This window comes from Epinephelus fuscoguttatus, linkage group LG3 (genome assembly GCF_011397635.1).
Source record: "Epinephelus fuscoguttatus linkage group LG3, E.fuscoguttatus.final_Chr_v1".
NCBI lineage: Eukaryota > Metazoa > Chordata > Actinopteri > Perciformes > Serranidae > Epinephelus > Epinephelus fuscoguttatus.
In genome coordinates, this window is record NC_064754.1 from 36,455,588 (window position 1) to 36,478,874 (window position 23,287).

A 23,287-nucleotide genomic window follows, 5' to 3' on the forward strand; every position below is an offset into this window, starting at 1 on the left:
AGCTCAGAGGTCATGTATTCAGAAAAATATATCTATTTCGAAATTGACTGGATTTATTACAAAAAACAAACACTGCTTTACAAAAACAAAATCATTTATTTACACAATGACATTTTGATTTTAATGGCATCCTCTTTACATATGTCATTAGGTGAAAAAATAATGTGCAAAATGCATCATGAATTCCAAACTCATGAATTTACCCTGCCAGTATAACACATCACTTCCAGTTCCTGAGGCTGTTGACCTTTACTGCCTGAGATCATACCTGTGGAGATGCATCAATAGGCTTCTGAGCCATTCTTGAGTGTGTAATCTAATCATTCTGAAGCAAAAACAACAGCTTTATCATTTTTATGAATAACAGCTTAGTCAAATAGTTGTGTCGTGTCTTGAATGGCCCTCTAATAACTTGTCATGTCTTTATGACATGAAAAGTAATGACATAATTACACATGTTGTCTTATTAAGCTTAACCGACCCGTTGTCATTCCCAGAGTATCTGAATAAGGCAGCCTGGTCAGTGGCCCTTGGCTTCTGTTACCGATACTCAAGACACCCCACAGCATCTCTGTGAGACACACCAGGCTTTCAGTTAACTCCGATGTGATCCTGTCCCCAGCAATAGCATTAACAGAAAGAGCGAGAAACTCAGAGAAGACTGGGAGGGAGGGGAGGTGGATGGGTCACACACACAGGACTTACACTCAGGAGATGAGTGCTTGTGCCCCATGTGAAACCAAAAGTCTACTTGAGTTTTTTTTAACCACGTAACATAGTTATCGGCATACATCACATGGCAGTAATAATGCCACAAACTTCTTAAGCTATTGTATCAAATGTAGTTATTTCAACCCAGACCATAATCCTTATTAGTATTTTAGCTGCCTTAAGCTAATGTAGATTTAACTGCAAAACTACTATTTCCTCTGAAGACTGTCATGTTCAAAACTGACGCTACAGCAGTACACAGAGCATCAAATTTTGAAGACCAATCTGCCATATTTGACGAGTTAGGAGCCAGAGGGTATTTGCTTTACACACTGTTGCTGAATAATAGAGAACAAACCTGCTGTTGAAGTGCAAATAGATGCAAGGTAGCACACTGATGCATCATCGAACACATGGTCAGAGGTGATTCTCACACCTTGAGACATTTACTAGCATGTGTGCGGGTTTCACTTTGAGAGTCTCCCCCTATATTTTGCTCTCCTTCCTGTACACTGTCAAGAGTGAAACAGAATGTTCCATGTCTGGGTAGCAGACAGTGGCCTGAAGTCAGCAGTCTTAAGTCCAACAGATAATTTATGTAGCTAAGGCTGTGCATAATCCCCGTGTCTGCCTAATACAGTAAAGCACAAAAACTGCTTCTGTTCTGTAGTAATTCTTGACACGCGGATGTAGCTTCAGCACTGAGCATAGTGTAGTTGTGAAAAATGTCAAGAATGTTTCCAAAAACTAAACCCAAGGCAAATGTCAATCACGTTCACCTTCGTAACAACTTGTAATTTGTATGGGAATAACACGTTATTTGAATGATTCAGCTAAGACGAAGGCAACATTTAACTGTCAGCCGTCATCGTACCGGTCTTTCCACAATCCTTCATTCGCTGACAGGCCAGGTGAGTCTGTGTTGTTTTGTGTGTGTGTGTGTGTGTGTGTGTGTCAATAAGGTGGTAAAAAGTAGTGTGTCTATGAAGCAGAGTAGCTGTTACAATCAACCCTTCAAATCTGCCTCACCAAGCGATGACTTGGAGAAACAGTTTTTCCAGATTTTTATGACATCACATGATAAGTGATATCAGTAGTCCTGAATCTTTGATGTGTACAGATACATACTTTGCTTACTTATGTTTCTTTGCCCGTGTCTCTAGTTTCACAGGCAGAATTGTTCTTTGGCATTATTAGGTGTGTACAATAGTTCACTCATGACGAGTGACACACTGTTAGGAGTTCAGTCATACCCCACAGTGTGATTCAATGTTATTCCTGTTACTGTAAAAGAAGCAGACAGGCTATTCCACTGACTTCAAGAAGTGAGAAGTGACAATAGTACTGTACGATGTGTTACATTTGGCCTCAAGTTGCTTTTGATTTAAAGTCTTTTTGCATTCGTGCCAGTTGGCCCTGACTGACAGAAATGAAACACTTTGGTTTCAGGAGCAGCTCCGTATGACTCAAGGGTTATTCCTTTTGTCTTTTCATGTGTCAGACTGGACTTGTTTTTTTTGTTTTTTTTACAGAAGCAACAACCATTCCTGCTATCAAAACAAAGTCCGGGTGGTCTCCATTCTCAAGTTTCTCGTTGGGCTTACTCCACCATGTCAAGTGATGATGCCAGCAAATGTGTTGATTGGTAGAGGAAGTCCTTTGTTCATGTATTTGCTCAGTCCAGCATCTTTGTCCTCTCCCAGCTTGAATTTGGACCTTATGGTTTTCTGGACGCAGTATCCCGGATCAAGGCATGGGGAGATCTCGATGCTACAACAACACAAACGTTAAAAACAGAGCCGTCAGTTTGGGTTGCACAGCAGCTGGGTCTAGATCCAACAAGACTGTCTTACTAGCTGCTTGATCTTAATTTGCAATTAAGAGAAAGTGATGCATGTCAAGAGCAATTTCAAACCCAAAGAGACCTTTAAGGGACAGTTCACCCCACAATCAAAAATACATATTTGTCCTCTAACCTGTCAGTCTAGATTGTTTTGGTGTAAGATGCAGAGTGTTTTAGATATCGGTTGTAGAGTCTGCCTTCTCTCCAATATAATGGAACACAATGACACTAGGCTTGTGGTGCTCATAGTGCCAAAAAATACATTTGAAAAGCTAAACAGCAATGTCTCCTTCCAGAAATCATGACCCTTTAATAAACTGAGATGTCTTTGAACTTATGAACTAGCCTAACATTACACCTTAGCCTTGGAGGATGCCATTAATGTTTACATCTTGTGCTGTGACAAGCACGAGCCTCTTTCCCATGAGTTCATGCATGCTTCCTTCTACATCGTGATACGGTTGGTAGTAAGAAAAAAGTTCCTACATGAAACCACTCACAACAAGGTCTGTGAATTATTTTGAGTAACTGGGTCATCGTTTTTGGAAAGAGACACTGCTGTTAAGGTTTTCAAATGTATTTTTTTGGCGCACCACAAGCAGAGTGCCATCAAGTTCCATTATATTCGAGAGAAGGCAGACATCTCTACGATCAAAACAATCTTGTTGAAAACTGCACTACAGGTAAGAGGAAAAATCTGTGTTTTTGGTTTTGGGATGAACTGTCCCTTTAAATAATCAAAGTCTCTTTGATCTACTAGAGCTTTAGTAGCAATGATGGCTATGGATGATGATTTTTCAAATCAATGAAACACCAAACAGGTTTAAATATTAAGTAAATTACAGTACAGAAGAGACTGTCTCACCTCTGCACATTTTTGTAGGTCCTGCGACAGTCTCTGTCCAGTGTAACAGTGAAGGAGCGACTCTCCAAAGTGCGAATCTTAATGTTGCTGGTCCGAATCTTTGACTCCTGAGAATTTCACAGTAAAAGGATAAAAGGAATTATTGTTGTATAAACCACTTGCGTTCTATGCATTGTTTTAACATAAACATTCTGTGAGGATAATCCACTAGAAATACTTGAACCATGTATTGCTTAGACTCACCACAGTGTTGTTTTTGGTCTTTGTTGGAGATTCATTCAGAGTCAGTGTCAAACAGTTCAGATCTGTAAGATAAAGGCAGAGGAAAAATACAGAGCATTCGTGTAAGACAAAATAGAACATACAGTAGGACTGAGTCTTGAATAGAGATAATGTAAAAGAGATGATAGTGAACCTTCTGCTTCATTGGAGGGAATAGCATTGATCTGGGCTCCCGATGTCCTGACTGAGATTCCTTTGTCAACGTCTCGTCCACTTAATGTCATCTAGACACACACACACACACACACACACACACACACACACACACACACACACACACAGGTTAAGACTAATGCTGGTAAGGAAAGCAATCACCATTTTCCTTTTACGGTAACTGAACGGTAATTGTCATATAACGTTGTGGCTCAAATATGAGGAAAAATGTTGCACAGGGCCGAATGCCATCTTTTCAGGTGTAGACTTCCTTAATGACATTTGTTACAAAAACAAAAAATAATTTCCTTCTCCAGTTAGGTACTTTTTGCAGCAACAGTGATGAAACTCACACACACGCACACAGAGAAATACATGCACACAAACAAAGCACCCAAGTGTCAGAGGTTATGCATGTACACAAGGGCCACCTACACACAAACAACACAATCTGAAATGGAAATTTCGGAGTAATTCTTCCAGTAATTGAGAAGGCATGTGGTTACAGTGAAGCTCCCATGACGGTAATCTAATAAGGAAATAATGAATGTAAAAAAAGCAACTTACCTTTCTGTAATTCATCGAGACAACAGCTCCGCATACCTCCGCTGAGCTCTTCTTTGGTTTATCTGTGTCGGAGACAGGCATGTTGTTAAACTTGGCTGCGCGCAGATATGGGCAGGCAGGTGTGCACAACCATCAAAGAAAAGACAATGTGCATGTGTTGCTAGTTCACCTCTAATTGACGCTGAGATCTGTCTGAACTCGGGAAACTCCATTTCTAGATGGGTGAGAAACACATCCTCCACAGGATCCTTTGTCATGCTGGTGAATGTGATCTAATGGAAAACAAACAAATTCTAAAAACCAAAATACATTTAAATACTTCTGTAATAAAACCTTTTAGTATAAAGCTGTTTAGCTCAGTAGATGCTTCACATCAGAGCGCACACTGTGCTCTTAACCTTCAGGAACAAAACAAAGGCATATATAATGTATCTTAGTACCTTAACAAAGTAGATGGTGAAGTAGACAGGCTGCCGGCCGGCACGAACGTAGTAGGAAATGACATCAGACACGAAGGGCTCTTTTGGCCTCCCTGGGCTCATCTGTTGCTAAGGGAGACAAAAGTCATGTAAAATTAACCTTCCTGCCTGCATGATGCTGTCACCACAAACTCATTTTGGTCACACTTGGGTCACATGAAGTGAATATAATGAGTCACTAAAAAGGTCGACTGTCTGTCAGGTAATCAAACAGTGCTTGGTAGTTTGTCCAGAGTCACAAGTTTTGCATTTAAATTTGAACTTACATCATACTTTATGTGCAATATGAATAAAACCTCAACCATTCAAAAGTGCATGCTTTTCTAATTTTTCCTGTAACTTGAAAAGTTCTCAAAAAGGGAGGAGGATGCATGAATTCGAGAAAAAACACTTATCTAGTTGAGTATTTAAAGGAAATGAAAGACAGGAAGGATTTAGCCAGAGAGCACTCAACACTAGAACAAAAAAGCTTTTCTACAATTCTCATAAAAACATGTCATTTAAAGGAATGGATTTTTTTTTGGTACACTATACCATTTACAAATGATTACATTCAACTTTATGTATTTTGTAGATGTTCCTTTGCATATTTTGTCCAGTTTCATTGTAAGTCTATTTCCTGTTTGAGGCTTAGAGAATCAGCCAAGTGTTAAGATGTCTTTGACTGTAGCTATGGTTTCAGTGAAATCAACATTTTTTTTTTCCTTGCACTAAGTAAGTAACTAAGATGTTATGCAACTTCCTGTGTTTTAACTTATATAGAACGCAGTTGCCACCTTAAATTAGATGTGGTGATGTGAGGACATTTTCGTTTTCACTTACAGTGACTGTAAGTCATTCAGACAAGAAAATACAGTGAAAGAGAAAATGTGCAAGTAAACTACTGAGAACTGAGTCCCTCAAACTGAAACTATGGCTTTATCTAGCGTAGACCTGCTGTGGAGAAAAAAAGCATTTCCTCCTTAGATTTGTTTAGAAGTTTATCGTACCAGCTTAGCCAGTTTGGGGATCATGCAGCCTAAACTCTTGATGTTAGAGTTGTACCACGGGTCCACTATGCTCAGGTAGGAACCAAGAGTGCAAAGATTCTCCTTGGATTGACTGAGGTTTTCCTGGAAAAAGAAACATGAAAGTGGAACAAAAAATACATCAAATGTGGAAAATTGACAGCAGTGAGCGAGCCTGAAGGTTTTCTTTGTCCGGCTACTGTATGTGTTTACTTGTTTTTGTTTTTCCTTACAAAATTCATGTGGGCCACTTTTAGATGCCTTTAACATAAACTGAACAGAGTACCAAGTAGTACTGAAACTTCCACAGTTAAACGATGCAAGCATTCGATTCTTTTTGTATTCAGATCTAGGGAAAAAACTGTGGTGTTTTCTTTGCAGCCAATCACCGCAAATGTTCTTCAGTTCAAAGCAACATGTAACTGGCCCACACAAGCAGCTACAATCTATACAGTCTGTGGTATCCTGAAGTCAAGTGCGGCGTATTTGATGGAGTTGGCAGTTCCATGTGTTGAGATGCCACCAAAGCCTTCTAAAGTTAGGCTACACATTACACCTGTGGCTTCCGTTCACATGATGGATATCAAATGAAGTAAAGAACAAGGTATCAAATGAAGTACAGTATTGGTATCGCTTTCAGGATACCAGCATTGGAACTGGTATCATTATTCTTTTAACAATACCAAACTCAGGCCTGTTCAGAAGGAAGTCCTTGGTGGAGAAAAGACACTACAAATAACATTTACTTTAGGGTAATCTCACTGGCCTTGGACAAAAGGAATAAAACTTCTGACTAACAACTGATCATTAGAAAGAAAAGTGAGCACTATTTACACAGAATAGTAAAATATGGTATGGAAAATATAAAACAACACTGAGAACAATAAAATACAAAATAGCAAATGCATATATTTTTTTAGAAACAGGCACATAATAATTCAATGTTTTGGAGTGTCTCTATGCAGTGTCACTACATTATCACTTCAACATACAATGAGAGCATTGTAATGGGCATTTTGACATGCTGATTTTCTGTTATGTCAGAAGCCATTTATCTTGTTATCTCTGGAGTTATGTTGACTTTCACACATTAACAAGCTGATGGCGTGTTGACAAGAGGAAGTGGCCTTACCTTGATAGAGGAGATGGGAGTTGTGGCGGCCCTGCAAACAGGGATGTAGTAAAACTGGAGGTTGACTTTCATTGTAAGAAAAAGCCGCCGTGCTTCCCTTTTCCTGCACAGACAAACCAAATGGATTCGTGAGTAGCAGAGTGTGGGCACGCTTGAATGAGCAGTAAAAAGGTTTTGGATTTCAATATATGATGTATGACATTCACAATAGAAGAAGTGCTGCTTTGCTTCCCAACCCTCACATGGAAAGAATGTAAAGTAGGAATTTAATAGTCCTCCAGTTCAGATCAAATTATGTTGTTAATGTTAGACTTTACACAGCTGAGAAGGAATTTAGTCTTATTTAGATTCAGATGTAAATATGCCACATTAGGTGACCTATTACTGTGAAAAAAAATAAATTCCACCATACATTTAAAGCATCCATGTTACATCCAGAAGTGTTCAATCAAATGGAATTAATCAACTATTTTAAACAACAACTACTTTATATTAAGGTACACATATTCACCATAAACTAGTTGTTTATTAGCATGCATACTGGTAGCATACTGACTATTTATTAGTCATTATAAAGCAGTTATTAATGCCTTACTCTTCATGACCATGTCTGAGAATTTTACCTCAGTAATTACTGCTTATTGATAGGAAGTAAGGAAGATGTGTTTCTCCTAATAACACTTAATTAATGTGGTCCATTGTTATACAAAAGACACAACTTCATGTGTTAATAGTGGCCCACTGTAAAGTGACACCTTGTTAATAAGTAATTCACTGGTAGTCTGACTCTTATCAACCCACACAGGTTCCCTATTCTGAAGTAGCTTTCTCTTCACACTCAGTAAATCCATTACAGCACACAACTACTGGAATAAACACACCTTATTCTTAAGTGATATGGCAGTATATTTTTAATAGATATGTTTAAAAATCTCTGAAGGGATCCGTTAATAAAGGTGATATTTCTGCATATGCTGACTTTGTCCTTCTGTCACTGAATAGGAACAGAACCTGTGCATCTTAATAGACCTCCATTTTTTATATGATGTAAATCACTCAAAGGGATACTTTGCCGATTTTCAACCAGCTTTGTACTTTAACAATGTAGGTAACGTGAGTACATGAACTGTGGTAAACTTCCCTCCATCCCACCAACGCCCAGGCCTCCCTGCTCATCTTCCAGCTCAAACTGCTTGGACTACAGATTGTGCTTTCTCATTTCTGAATGTCTGCCACCATTGACACAAAGAGTATTGAAGTGGATCAAGAGACTTGCCCCTGTCTCTTTCAAACTCATACCAAAGTATAAGACTAGGCAGTGCTGATCAATTTCATTTCTCACCTTAAATGTTTTCAGAAACATATTTTAACTTACTGTTTAACTGCAGTTCTAGATTATTTGTTACCGGCCGGCCACCATATTGTTTCCTGTCTCAAAACGGCCAAGCTTGCATTTTGTCACCCACCAGCAGGAGAGTCTAACGATCAGGTGGGGTGCAGTGTATTCTGGTAGTCTGGTAGTGGTTTTCCTGTGTTTTCTATGGTCATGTAGCATCTAATTTCAACAGTATTTTCATCTTTCTACTGCACGAACAGCCCAGTTTTATGAATAGACCATCTTTCCAGCAGTGAAATACTTCTTTGAGAATGGAGTCTGTTAATCTAGTAGTTGTGTGCTATAATGGATTTACTGTCAAGAGAGGACAACTTTAGAATAGGGAACCTGTGTGGGTTAGTAAGTGACAAAGTACAAGTGAATTAGTTGAGCAATACAGGAAACATATTCTGAGTTAGAAAGACTTCTTTTAGAGTTATGTGGACACTATTAACACATGTAGGGTCGTGTTTTGTTCAATATAAAATGACTTTATTTATTTTGTGTTATAAAAGAAGAATGACTATTCTTGCAGTACTATCACAGCAAAGTATATTAAGATTGTAATTCATGTACAACAACTTTCTTACTTACTATCAATTAGCACTAATTAGGAGGTTGTTGAAAGAAAACTATTCTGTAGAACATGGTCAAGCAGAATAAGGCACAGAGCCAAAATGCTTCTATTATTCATGCTAATAAATGGTGCATATGTGTATCTTAATAGTTACCACAAATATTTTTATGCCAAAATATTTTTCCATCTAGATTATAAACTTTACCTGCATTAGAGAGGGGCATTTTTTTCCAATTCTATTTTATTTACAGTCATTTCGAGTAAATATGTTTTCCTCTTTATGCCAAAAAAGGAGCACATTTCTCCAGAATCTCATGTTATCTATTTAAGAGGAGTAACCCACTGTTTGTGGTGAGATTTACGTGTATTGGAACATTGTGTTCCAGTGCTCATGAGAAAGACCAGCATACCTGGTAATGTGTTAATTTCAGTTTCCAGAGAGACAAAACTACCTCAGTACAATGTACTAATGGGATGTCAAACTGAAAGCAATATATTGCGCCAGATCAGTCAGTTACACACAAGCCACAGCTGCTGTGAAAGATGCTTCATCATCTTTCATCTGCATTTTGAGACACGGCGAGTCCCCCCACCTGAGGAAGTAGTAGGCCTTAGCCAGGCGGCCGAGCACCTTGTCATCTCCCATGGCGACTATCCTGGCAGTAAAGTGTCTCTGCTGCTTGGAGAAGGGGTTCTGCATCGCGTTGCCACCTGCCCGCCTCTGCAGAGTCTCCCCTCTTCTTCCACCCCTCCCTCCACCTCCTCCTCCGAGACTTGCGTGTTCCTCCAGGGTGTCCTGCATCAGCGCCATACTGTCCTTCACAGATGGTTTCATCTTGATGCCTCCACGCCGTGACAGCCTTGCTGAATCTTGCTCACTGAGAGAAGGGAAAGTCCTGATGATTTTAAAATGATGTAAGGCTTGGAAACAAAGTCTGCACACTAGCAAATGTTCCCATGAATGTACAATTAATAACCACTGAGTGACATTTCGAGCATTTAGCTCCTTCTCGGACCAAAGAAGTCTAAAGAGGATCTTCACTCTCTAGCAACGCCAACTCTTCTGTCAACGCCTAGTATTTACAATCTGGATGGGTGTGCTTTTGTACTTTTTTCTAGGCTTGGAAACCAAAACAAGTTATTCAACAGATCCCATTATGAGCAACACATTCTCAAGTTCAGGAAACAACTTTTAAATCCTTGTGTGAGTGTTTTCTTAAACCAAAAATCAAGTGACCTACAATAAATGGTCTCAGTGAGGATTACCTTCTTTATTATCACCTAATTTTAAGTGTTTTCAGGATGATTTTCATGGAAATCATTGGCTCTAAAAATCTAAAAACTTAAGGTATGCTTTGGAAAATGGCTGCATAGACTACAAATTAAGTAAAATACATGAAACTAACAGTAGGCGTCTACTTAATGTAAACTAATAGGTACTGAATTTACCTTTTGCATTGTTCCCATGATGTACTCATGCTGGCAGTGTCCAGAGATGACGATGGGGAAGGATCAGAGCCAGGGGGCAGGTCTCTTTCAATGCCGCTGTCATTGGACATGACGGAAAAGCGCGTCATGTCAGACGGCATCAGGTCACTGGGCGACTCACCCAGCTCAAAGTCCTCCTGCTCGTGGCTGAGGGAGAACTGCTCCGACATGGAGCTGGATCGAAACCACTTGGCCAGCTCTCGCCCTGTCAACATCACAACATTCATCATTATAAGTCATTCAGAGGTCGACAATCACGTGGAGCAAGACGGCACATGCCACAGCACAGAGACACAACACAGAACAACACTTCGTTCAGTAATCATCTCAGCTGCTCTCTCTGTGTTTATTCACTTCCAACTGTCATAATTTATCTGGGCTTAGAACACGTGCACACTCCACATGCAGCCTCATCATAAACAGACCACATACATGTGTTTTCTTCCATGTGAAACCGTTTTGTTATGGGGTTGCAGAGTATACATGCTGGCTCTTTCCCTGAGAGAGAACTACAGTTCCATCTAAAGCATCTATTCACATACGTGCCTGCCATGTGATATCTCAGTATTTAATGCTGCATATGCAACAGTGCTTACAGGCAACTGTCACTGTCCTTTACAGTAAACAATGTATGGTACACAGTTTCTTATCAAAGATGTAACACAGGCCAGGACATAACCTCTTCATTTATAAATCACACAAAGCTACCGGAGCTTTTACCACGTGTACTGTTTCACTGAGTATGATGATTCACACTTTACTGTATGACATCCTACACTGAGAACATAAAGGCCGTACTGTAAGTGTACACTTGTCTTGGGCATAGTCAGTCTCACAATTCCACTGATTCAAAACAAATCTGTTCCAGTTAAATCTGTTTGTTACATTACTTGAGTCTAGCTCTGATTAACTTTGAGGAGCAATCTACCCCTCACACATTCTCACACTGTGCCACACTGAAAGTGGTATAATTGGTTTTTTTAGGCATCTACTTTCGTCATTTCAGAATTTCAAAATGATTTCCAAAGGCCTTGTTCAGACATGCGATTCTGATCACCTTTCTACAGATGCGTCTCAGTCTTGACACTCCAGCTGCTTAATTCAGATTTCAAAGTGTCTCTGAACACAACACACAACGAAAACATCAAACCCAGAGTGACAGAAGTGCTGGGCAGATCCATGCTGCTACTAGCGGAGCGCTTATGAGGACAACATGAGGACACACAAATCCAACCTAATTACTTGCACATAACAGTGCAGACAGTCTATCTTCAAGATCTGATTCAAATAACAAATGAATTTAATTAATTGTAATTGTCTCGTGATGCCACTGTTGGTGTATAAATAACCATGGATTTCTCTGTGTACGCTTGTTGAACAGCAGTGCAAAAGTGTTCATTTCAGTCAGCTCAGTTGTGAGTAAATAATTCCAGTTTCAGCCTTTTTTAGTTCAGCTGACTGGTAGTAACGACTTCCTCTAGACCCCCCACAGTTTCCAAAGCTACTCACAGATATCCAGATCCTCGGTCCACAGGTGGAAGCTCATCTCTGGGTTAGGAAGAGGGCAGTCACGCAGTTGTCCACTGGACAATGGCTCTGCAATACACACACATGCACGTGGAGGAAGAGAGATAGGAAGAAACCAAAACTGTCACAATGACACTCAAAACAAAACACCTCCCCACCCCTACAACTTCCTGTCTGTAAACACTTCTGTCTATCCCTCACTGTCACAGCTGGGATGAGGGGAGAGCAGGTTCACTGGACTGGGTTGCTGACATGAGAACATTGGGAGAAAAGAGTGGATGTCATGGAAATAGATATCCTGAGAATGATAAAAATACAGACAACTGACTCGACTGATTTGGCCATGGAGGAAACTGCTACATAGAGGCAAGGTCACATATTTGATCTCAGCAACAACCAACGATGTCAAACCCTTGCAAACACAAAAAACATGTCCATCACCTAGCAATGTGTGCTTGAACAGAACACTGCACTCCACTGTGCTGGCTTATAGCAAAACAACTTAGTTATAATTAGTACGAGCCCAAGATGATGTAGCGATAGTCATGCTGTAATTCCCTGCCCCATTAATTTTACATTGCCCCAGTCACATAAACTGCCTTTCTTACAACCCATGCACAAGCATGTGAGAGCTCTGTAGAACCCACAAATTTATGTGCAATTTTCAACATTTGGTAGAGAAGGAATGCTTTTTTCAGACTGCAAACTATAACAACGGCCAATGGAATATGCCAAAGAAGAAATCAGATAAAATACAGGCGATACTGCCAATACTGGCTGTTTAAGTGTATGCCATATTGACAGTATTTTCGCCAATTTACCTTTCCATTAGGCATCTATGCTCTCATCAAAGCCACTACACTCCATTGACAAAAACATTAATTTTGGCTGCTGAACATGGGAGCTGCTGGTCTACCTCTGCTTCGATCAGTTAGTTTGTTTGTGTTATTCTGTGACTGTGAAGTAATCCTTTTAAACTCTAAAGCCACACGGTAACAAACAAAATATGTGATCTAGGTAGCTGTCGACGAGCAGCTCCTTTGTTCAGCTATGTTAAATCACTGTTTTTCTCAATGGAGTCTGGCTTTAAGAAAAACAATACAACAGCTTCAGTTCCCCTCTGACATTAAGGTAAAGCAGCGAAAATAGAGTACACTTAAACTGATTTTTTTAGGTGGCTACAATATGTCTTGTAGCTGACCCCTTCACAGCAGTACTTGCTTAGATCCTGTGTCAGACTCCAGCCTGCTTCTCCAAACAGGGACGCACCAACTGACATCTGCTGTGTGTAATACACTGACTATGGATAAGTCCCCCATACAAGCCCACTTCAAAAGATCTGAACTATTCCTTTGGTACAGATCATTTGTATGGTCAGAATGTTTTTATTAGTTAATATCAAGACTGCATGAACATCATCCGATACATGAACACACTCGTCCTGTCTCTTACTGCTTCCCCTTTTCCATTAGACTCCAGTCTTTTACATAACCAGATGTGGTTTAGACTGTTCAGACGGTCCAGACTGTGGTTCTTTCAGTTCTCCTTCCTTTATTGAAGTTTAAGCTACACCAATAAGTTGATTTATGCTTTCCAGAGAGCTCCTACCTGAGTCTGGGTCAGTGAGGATCTTGCTGTACAGCCTCTGAAGACGGCTCCTCAGCGCACCCCCATCCCTTCTGCCGCCCTCCTCCGCGCTCTGCTCCAGAGCCGCCAACACTTCCTGAAAGTGCGACTCAACGTCTTGACCCATGTCCTGTTCCAAAGCACACAAACATATGTTGGTGACCACACATGCACACAGGAAGATAAACACATACAGAGTCTGTATAAATAGCAGAGAGGTGAGGGGTTAGTGGGGCGCGTGTGTGTGTGTCTGCCCTCCTGTGCGTCCTGCTGAGGTGTTACTTTAGGATCGGTGCCAGGAGACACTTCCACTGTGCAGCAGACAGACCTTCATTCAGGATGTTTCCCATAACATGTACATATGAGGCAGGGACTCTTAAACTGTTTTTAATCCAGTGGCAAAAACTGAAAAAGTTACTGCCATTACCATAAACGTAGCCTGACAATATTATATTCTCCCAATCCTGACTCTCAACCTCGAGAATCGTTCTTCTTAAGGACTTGCAACCATTAATGAAATCTCCCAACATGCTCTATGTGTAGTTAGGGAGATTATGCCCATGATTCCATGATACAAGCAGCTCATTCACTCCCCCCTGACAGACAGCACTGCATATTCACATGGGAAATATATATATATATAAAATTATAAAGAGAAGATGTGAATTCAACTGAACAAACAGACCCAATCAGAAGTACGTTCAGATAAAGTAGACCATCAAAAATGGGGAATTCTGAGCCAGGCTCTAGATAAGAGGAAATGGCAAGTATGCGGAAAACATTCACATCTACAAATTTTTGTGAGTATAAGGAAGGTTTTATAACAGAGCAGATCAGACCAGGTGAACCTGAACAGAACAAGACTCAAACAGGAAATAGACAAAGCATAATAGCAGTAACAACAACTATGAAGGGCCACACACTGCAAAGACTGCAAAAGACAACTAGAGAAGAGAAGGCAAAAAATGAGAACAACTGAACAGTGTTGTGCAGTTCCACTGACCTTTAGGGCTTGAGCCAGTCTCGGTGCGTTGCACTTCTCTGCTCCTAAAGCAGCCTGTATGGAGTGTTGGACCACACTGCACATGTGATCTAGAGGACTCGGAGATCTATTTGAGTCTGAAACTGAAGCGGACGCCTCAATATCTCCCACCAGGAGTTGTCCCAAAGAACCAGCAAAGACTTCTGGGTCAGCAAGAACGAAGACCCTGCAGGGATGTTCATGACAGACTTAAGTGATGGAACGGGAGGCAACTTTGACTACATAAGCCTTTGTAAATCTTACCCAAGGCTTTTATTGTACCCTCAAACATGTGATATATTTTTAATTTATGACTCACCTCTCCTGAAAGGGATAGTGCTCATTTTTTAGCCTCTGCTCTGCTGTGACCATCCTCTGGTACATCAGACCTGTGGTTCAAACAGGCATTTAATGCAAATCCTCATACGGATTAACTGACGCATGATTGATGAGTAGACAGTTCATTTAACATCACAGCAACCATACTCTGGCTTTTCTTGGAGCCATTGCCTTCTGCTTCTTATACTCTCTTGCTGCAGGGCCCCGCAGGGCAGTGTCAGGGAGAAATCGTCTCATCTGGTCTGACTGGCTGCTGAAGTCTGCAGCATAAGCCGGTGTCAGTCAGTCAATTTCTTTTTTTTTTTTTAAAGATATTTTTATGGGCATTTTTTGCCTTTAATTGATAGGATAGTGAAGTGTGAAAGGGGGACAGAGAGAGGGAGAGACATGCAGCAAAGGGCCACAGGCTGGAGTCGAACCCAGGCCACTGCGGCAACAGCCTTGTACATGGGGTGCCTGCTCTACCACTAAGCCACCGACGCCCCAGTCAGTCAATTTCTTATTGCATCACCAGCATCCACTGTCTTTCAGATTTCTTAGGTTTGCATTTGTTGTCTTCGCTCATTGCTTTCACTTTGGTTTAGTGCAGTTTTTCTCCTCATGTGTGGCATGCCTCAGGGCTGAGCAACATAGCGACATTATATTGATATTGTGGTATGAGACTAGATATTGTGCTAGATTTTGGATATCGTAAGTAACGGCTGCATTACAGTGAAGTGACGTAATGTTTTTTAAGTATCAGACTGTCCTAGCTGTTCTCATAAGCCTACTTCCCACTGGACAAAAAACCCACTAACACCCACTGACATTTGGCTTCTTATTGGGAAAGGTTACAATCGGCATTTATTCCAAGGACGAATCACTCTGCAGTAGATGGGTATTCATCATCTATGACTCCCATCAACACTGACAGAAACATAAACCCCAGATCAGTGGCTATTTTTTTGCACCATTTCCAGCATAATGCAATGACGTGCTGCAACAAATTTCATCTGCCTCTGCCAAAGCAGCACTCAAACATGCTCCAAATGAGTCAACACTGACTTTCGAAGAGAGACCAAGTAAGTCACAGATATAAAAAGAATTAACCACATTCTCATTGGCCTCCATGCTGCTGTCTGCTGTTTACGAACCTGTTTTCCTGTGTGGTCATGACATTGGTTGTGACACACCCAAATAAACAGAAAGGCATATATATATATATATATATATATATATATATATATATATATATATATATATATATATATAGAGAGAGAGAGAGAGAGAGAGAGAGAGAGAGAGAGAGAGAGAGATTTTTAAAAAAAACATTGTGACATTTGATTTTCTTCACATCATCCAGTCCTATTCTGTCTTTACTGCCCTTTCTTGGAACTTGGTCAAGACATTTAATTCCCACGTCAACAGTATGAGTAATAAGCAATTAAAGTGTTGATTGACCTGCCTGAGGGATTGGCCTCTGTGGAAAATGACAGCACACAATCATGACAAAATACCTGTGAATAATTATCACCGTCATCACTGATCTAGAATACAGGACTTTTATTTCCTTTGATGTTGAAGAAAGGTCGAGAAAGAGACAAAGAGTGATATAAATGCTAGTCACTTTTCAAATTAAACAGTTTAGCTATGAATACAAACAGAATCCCATATTAAAGTGTCAAAACTTTACAGGCTGTAAGTGCTGTGTTTGATTGACTAGATGACACTGATGAAGCTCAAGCTCCTCTTTTTGTAACAAATGAGACTGCAGTGCCAAGCTGAGAGTTAAATCGTACCTGGAATGGAGCGTTCAGTTTTTATCTGCCTTGTGTAGCTGAGGCCTACAGTGCAGTAGGGATGAGGGTAGGTCAGGAGTCTCTTACAAAAGTCATAAACCCGCTTGTACAGCTCATCTGGAATGTAGGCTGTCTGGAATAGCAACAAAAATTCACATACACACACACACACACACACAGGTTAAGACTAATGCTGGTAAGGAAAGCAATCACCATTTTCCTTTTACGGTAACTGAACGGTAATTGTCATATAACGTTGTGGCTCAAATATGAGGAAAAATGTTGCACAGGGCCGAATGCCATCTTTTCAGGTGTACACTTCCTTAATGACATTTGCTACAAAAACAAAAAATAATTTCCTTCTCCAGTTAGGTACTTTTTGCAGCAACAGTGATGAAACTCCCTACTTTTCATGAGTTAAAATCAATGCACAAGTCTTTTTCTGGCATGCCAACGAAACACTGTCTAGTCTGTCGGTCTGGCTGATTTGGAGATTTCTCTTACGAGGCAGTGTAGCTATGCCTCTGTTGTCAATCAGGTTAACCATATGTACTTTGTCATATATATCAATTTTTACACTGCAAAGAAGGACTGAAAATAGTAAAATTACAGAAATGATCTACTCAGTGTGGCTGTTGATTAAGCGACATGTACGTATTCAATAAATGATGTAATAAGGAGAACAAGCAATTCAAAGGCAAATTCTCACTCTGCAAAAATGTGAAGGAGATACTGTACCTGAATGATGGCATACATCAGTGTGTGGAGCAGAGGGATGATGCATTTGCGAGAGTCCCATCTCTCAGCCTGCAGAGAAAACACACACACTGTTAGGGCTCCACTGCACATTGTACATGTGATCAGTTGATTGACAGATTACCAGTAAAATAATCAAAATATGGTCAAACAATTCAGTGTTTGGCAACAAAACACAGCTGTTTGGTATATAATTAGAGTTTCAAAGTGTCATCATTGCCACAGCTGAGATAACATACCTTTTCCAGCTCTTTTATCAGCACCCACACCAGAGACAAGCTGTTGGCAGGATTGTTTTGAACCTTCTTATGAAGAGTCCATCTCAGCATGCCTGCACACACAGATCAACACATACGCCATTAGCAGATGCAAGATTTCCACAGGCCTCACACAAACTTGCTAAATGTGTCACACTTTTCTCCATTACGGTGCTAATCCAAAATATGTCCAATGACTAACAACTGAACAGCCCTCATACTGCTGACTGAGCCAAATGTTCCACAGCGTGATTAACACTCACAGCCTGACTTCAGTAAATATCTCTTCAGGGTAGTTTATGAGCTGGAATTGCTTTAGTTACAGGAACACACAGAAGCAAATGAAGTCTTCAGCAAAGAAGCGAGTCAGTTTTGTGACGTCTAATCCACATGTGCAGATATATTGAACCACTGCTAATGCCAGTGCATTATTTACATGCTGAAGTTGATCTTTTTCTGTTGCCAAACTCTTTACTTGTTAGATTTCACGCTACATGTGAGCAGTGACAACAGCACAAACAAATAAAACCACATCAGTGCTAAGAAAAAAACTTTACTTCAGTGTGTTGTAATACATTTATAGTACCTTTGTTATAACAGTCTGGATTCTGCTGGCTGTCTGTGTCCCTGGGCAGCACAGCCTGGATGCTGCGGTAGAGTTCTGGCTCTGGAACTGTGGGGGAGTAGCCAGCTGACAATAAAGTTGAGAGGTTGGGTGTTAAAGTCTAAATATGTAAGGGCTTTGCTCAAGAAGTATCAGTATCTTTTGAAAAATACACAGAAAAACGATGATGCAAAGACCATAAATAAACATAAAAGTCAGACATGTGTTAGCAAATATATTTTTCTGCACATACTGTATCCACATCATTGCATACAGTGTGTGCTTATCTGAGTGTGTATGTGTTGAGTGTACCTGTTGGCTCCATGCTGCACACACTGCTTGAGTTATCCCAGGGGGCCTTGTTGGTCATGTTTCACATGCATTGTGGTTCTATCAACTGTAATTAGAAAGAAGACATGGGCGGAAAGTGTCAGTCATGTTCTGTCATGTCCGAGGTCAAGTGGGTGGATGGTCTGTCTGTCTTGACCTTACTGACAGTAAATGTGCGTTTTGGTTTTTTTTTCCATCTGCTTGCTGACAGCAGGGTGTAAAATTACACAGATATACTGAATGAAGCTATTTAAAACTCTCAGTTCACACGCAGGCTGCTACCTACATGTGTCTTTACTTTATGTTTCTCTTTCTTGTATTTGTGTGTGAAATATATCACCTCCTGTTTACCTTTATGCCAGTGTGCTGAAGGGTGAAAGCGGAAGCTACCCTAAGATGAAAACTACACATTTTTCATCTTACCTGTAGCGCTGTTTATCCATCTTTATTGTTTTGGTATAAGTTGTCAAGTGTTGGAGATATCGGCCGTGTAGTTCATTATCACTCACATAGGGTCTGTGGATTATCTTGAGTAGCCATGTCATGTTTATGGAAAGAGACATTGCTGTTTAGATTTCAAATACATATTTTTTGGCACGACAAGCAGAGTGCCTTCTAGTTCCATTATATTGGAGAGAAGGCAGACATCTCTACGGCCGATTTCTCCAACACTCCGCAACTCACACCACAACTGATAAAAAGCACCACAGGTGACAGGAAAAATATGTATTTTTGATTTGGGGGTGAACTGCCCCTTTAAACCCAAACTTTAGGGATTAAAGTGTAGCCACACAAACACCCACACACCTACCAACACACAGTGGTCCGCACTAACCCTCCCCATCAATGTGAGAAAGTGTTCCTATAATACCTACTTCAACTCTTAAACCACTTACTCTATCTCAGGTCCCACACAGCTTTGTGACTCACCTCTCAAACCTCCCCAACATTAAATTCATAGTCAAATTTGGCTAAATCTGCGCGAACAAAAATCACCCTTATCACACTTGATCAGTTTCAGATCCTTCATGATGAAAATTAAAATATCCAACATAAATAATCCATCAAAACCACAACAAACACTAAGCGCTAATTGCCACAGGAAACTGCATTTCCTGCAGCACTGATACACACACACACAGACTTGCTTCTTTCTGAGAGTTGTGGATGAGACTTTTACTGATTGGCATGCTTTGAATCTTTTTGGGCAAATTCCTAAAAATAAACTCTAATGCTCTGCTTGCAGCATAATGACCGTAAATCATCTCATGAGGCTGATTGTAAACTAAGTGCAACAGAAACACCAGAAATGTTCTATTATAAGAACCCTCAGTCACATAAACATGTTCAAAACAGGCAACACCAAATGTTTTCACTGTATGGAACTTGTTAGTTAACTTCTCAGCCAACAATTGAAGTAAATCAAATTGTCAAAACGTTTATCTGTAGCATCACTATAGCCCAACAAAACTGCCAAAACCATCTTCATCAGTTTATCCTAAACGTTTACCAGTCAAAGCAAACAGGTGTAACATAGATAATAAAATACTGAAATGAAATAAATTTATAAACTTACCCTGTTCTGTGTAAGCACGGACCTGCAGGTCATTTACATCCACACGCTACGATCTCTGTACTGAAACTAACAAGCGTGTGACACAGAGAGAGAGAGAGAGAGCAAGAGCGAGGCAGAGGCAAGTGAGGACAGCCACACACTGCTGAGTGTATTTCCTCTTGTAAGAGGGTATGAGGTTGTGATAGGGGACAAGCAGTGTGAGAGGGTGAGTGTGGGTGTGTGTCAGCACAGACGAAGAGAGAGGGAGGCGGAGAGACGAAAGAGGAGAGAGTGTTTGCATGTGCAGGTGTTGGAGTCATAACCTGTTTGAGCCCTGTTCAGTTGGCTCGCGGCAAAATGTATTTGGATCTGTTTCTATTTTTGGACATACAGTATGACTCGTAAAATTTTGCCGTCTTTCCTGTTGACATTCTCGCTTTTTTTTTTCCCACACACACACACACACACACACATTGTGCTAGGGGTCATTCCACAAGCCACATGTGTACATTGTGTGATGGATTAACCTTGATCCCTCTAAGAAAAGCAGCGCTTTCAAAAACAGCGAGTTAACAGTGCTGCCTCAGCAGCTGAACGCTGCCTGTTTGACCACAAGTTTCCGGTTGTCTCTAGTGTATTCAGTCTCTTGTCTCTGTCTTTCAACCCCCCCAACCCCATCTCTCTGTTTACATCTCACGTCCTGTTTCTGGCATCTGTCTATACATGATGTCTCAAAATAGAGTTCTCTCTTTCTTTTCTTTGTCTTGTTCTTTCATACAGACAAACACAGACACAAAAAACACCTCACTGTACTCACTATGCATACACATGCATACAAAAAGCATTGTGCATTCACAAACACAGCATGCAAAAAGCATCTATGTGCGTACATGGACTCCGGCCCACACAGATGCGCAAACTTACACTCTGTTTTTACCTTTCTAACGGAAACTATTAAAGCAGTGTAGCAGCATTTCCTCTCTGTCAGAATGAGTGGGCAGACAACACTCTATATTTAGAGAGAGAGAGAGAGACAAAGACAGACAGAGAGCTGCTGAAAGAGAGTGAGCCAGAGTTTAAAAAAGCTTGAAAACAGATGAACCACATCATTCATAACTTTTCCAAATAACTAGCCTCAAAAAACCACAGTCTGCAGAAGCACCATCATAGTTTTTCAGCTGTATGTCAAGCTATTATTACTGTGAATGGAATATTCAGATGAAAGGCTAAATTTTGTTTGACCTTTGTTGAGAGTCCAAAGGCTTTTCTGTGTATTTGTTACACAAAGAACTGATGTAATCTTACAAACACATTTGATCTTACAAACAACACCAGGGTGTAGAGAGGAGTTTGAGTTTTAACTGTTAAGAACCAAATTAAGTCATGTGGACATTGAGATGAGAGTGATGTGGTTTACTGCACTGACACAAAGCACTTAATGCTGCAGCTGCACACAGAAGCAAAGATAGATCATATAAAATGACTATAGACACAAATACTCTTGCATCATATCAACACACAAGTAATAAAATGGTGTTGCAAACACTGCTCCGGATGTCATCAATCAGAGTCAATCTTTTGTCCTTACAACAAAAGCATTAATTGTGGCTTTTCCATCATTTTAACAAACCACACCAGATATAGACTACTACATTCCTAACATGCTTTAAATCACCGCGAGACTTTCCCTGATTTGTACACATCATTTCTTTTGCCATCGACGCCAGTAAAACCTGCCAAGTGGCCCAGAAAATGAAATGCTATTACAGATGCCAAGGCCACATGCCAGTAAAACACCTCCATGGCTGTTGACTGTTTACTGTTAATGTGAATCAGTTCCTGGTCTGAGTTTCGGCTACGATACATATCTATCACACCTTCCCAATGTGGGCAGGCGTGGCTGTGCATCGCGGTGGTCTCAAACAATACAGCCAAACAGAAAACAGGAGCACTCATATCCGTTCAGGCACGCTGCAGAAATCTCAGAAAACAGGAAGGACCTGACAGCAACGTGTGGAAGTGCCTACATAGAGCAAGAGAGAGGTGGTACTGCAGTGGGGGGGTTGTAATGTATGTGCATGTGTGATTGCTTGATTGGAAATCCCCAGCTTAGGACAGCATGGTGTGTACTGACACAGATGGACCTCAAACATATAGACCTGGACAAAGTGGAAGAGCAAGGAAAGCACCTGCAGAGTTTGTTCCCTATAGCTGTACCAACTGGAGAAAAAAAGTACAGAGTGACGGCACTTGAATTCCCTGACAGGGAAATTCAAGTGTGGGAGCAAACTGTGTGTGCAGTGTTTACAAGGGGCATATGGTAAATGCATCACCTTGAAATTCCTTCAGCTTTTTGTATTTCTCGAGGAGATAACAAATGCAACACTGGACGGAAAGAAGTAGAGGAATGGCTGCTGCTCTCTTCTCTCGATGAGGTATCTCAGGAAGAGCTACAGGTTATATATGAGTCATAAATCAGTCAAACAACTTGTCATATTGCTGTAAAGCCAACAGTTTGTGATCTTTGATGCTAACCACGCTCACAGCTGTAAGGACCACACATTCCGACTTTCATTCAAAAGTTGTAAAGAACTCCCTTAAACAGACAACGGTTAATTCAGCGTGAGCAGTGAGAGATATCAATCAAAGTTATATCCTGCATCAACATGCTGGACAATATGAGGAAGTCCTTTTGGTCCGGTGACTCTGTGTTTGTGTGTGTGTGAGTGTGTGTCTGTAAACCTGCTTGGTCTGACTGACCTGGGATTATTTCCTCTTTGGGACCTGCAAACGTTGTACACACAGTAATGCCCAAAATGTGCAACGAACTGGAAAATGTGTCATAACTGAAAACAAAAAACCTCAAAGACATTTGCTGATTAGAGGAGTTCAACGTCCAGTCACAGGTGTGAATGGAGGTAGCGTGCTAAATCCATCAGGCAAGAGGAAGGCAGATAGGAAGAGGTAAAGATACAAAAGGGGTTTCCCAAGGAGGAAGAAATTTTGTGCACATGC

General features: G+C 40.6%; 1 protein-coding gene across 3 annotated transcripts in view; it reads right to left on the reverse strand.

The window, feature by feature from the left end:
- Positions 1–76: 76 nt before the first annotated feature.
- Positions 77–23,287, reverse strand: part of LOC125885927 (phosphoinositide 3-kinase regulatory subunit 6) — a 29,150-nt gene continuing 5,939 nt past the window's right edge. The window contains exons 1-21 of one of the 3 annotated variants that reach the window (XM_049571767.1): positions 20,294–21,081; positions 18,700–18,784; positions 18,370–18,474; positions 17,766–17,857; positions 17,509–17,577; positions 16,771–16,903; positions 14,973–15,042; positions 14,636–14,840; positions 13,615–13,762; positions 11,989–12,075; positions 10,441–10,684; positions 9,585–9,869; positions 7,040–7,142; positions 5,890–6,012; positions 4,862–4,969; positions 4,591–4,693; positions 4,422–4,483; positions 3,835–3,925; positions 3,663–3,724; positions 3,420–3,526; positions 77–2,481 (exon numbers count right to left, since the gene is read on the reverse strand). In XM_049571767.1, the coding sequence (XP_049427724.1) occupies positions 2,325–2,481; positions 3,420–3,526; positions 3,663–3,724; positions 3,835–3,925; positions 4,422–4,483; positions 4,591–4,693; positions 4,862–4,969; positions 5,890–6,012; positions 7,040–7,142; positions 9,585–9,869; positions 10,441–10,684; positions 11,989–12,075; positions 13,615–13,762; positions 14,636–14,840; positions 14,973–15,042; positions 16,771–16,903; positions 17,509–17,577; positions 17,766–17,857; positions 18,370–18,474; positions 18,700–18,757 (2,412 nt within the window). In that variant the 5' untranslated portion in view covers positions 18,758–18,784; positions 20,294–21,081 and the 3' untranslated portion in view covers positions 77–2,324. Of the gene's footprint in view, positions 2,482–3,419; positions 3,527–3,662; positions 3,725–3,834; positions 3,926–4,421; positions 4,484–4,590; positions 4,694–4,861; positions 4,970–5,889; positions 6,013–7,039; positions 7,143–9,584; positions 9,870–10,440; positions 10,685–11,988; positions 12,076–13,614; positions 13,763–14,635; positions 14,841–14,972; positions 15,043–16,770; positions 16,904–17,508; positions 17,578–17,765; positions 17,858–18,369; positions 18,475–18,699; positions 18,785–20,293; positions 21,082–23,287 lie in introns of those variants that run through there. The other 2 variants (XM_049571768.1, XM_049571766.1) reach the window with 2 other exon arrangements.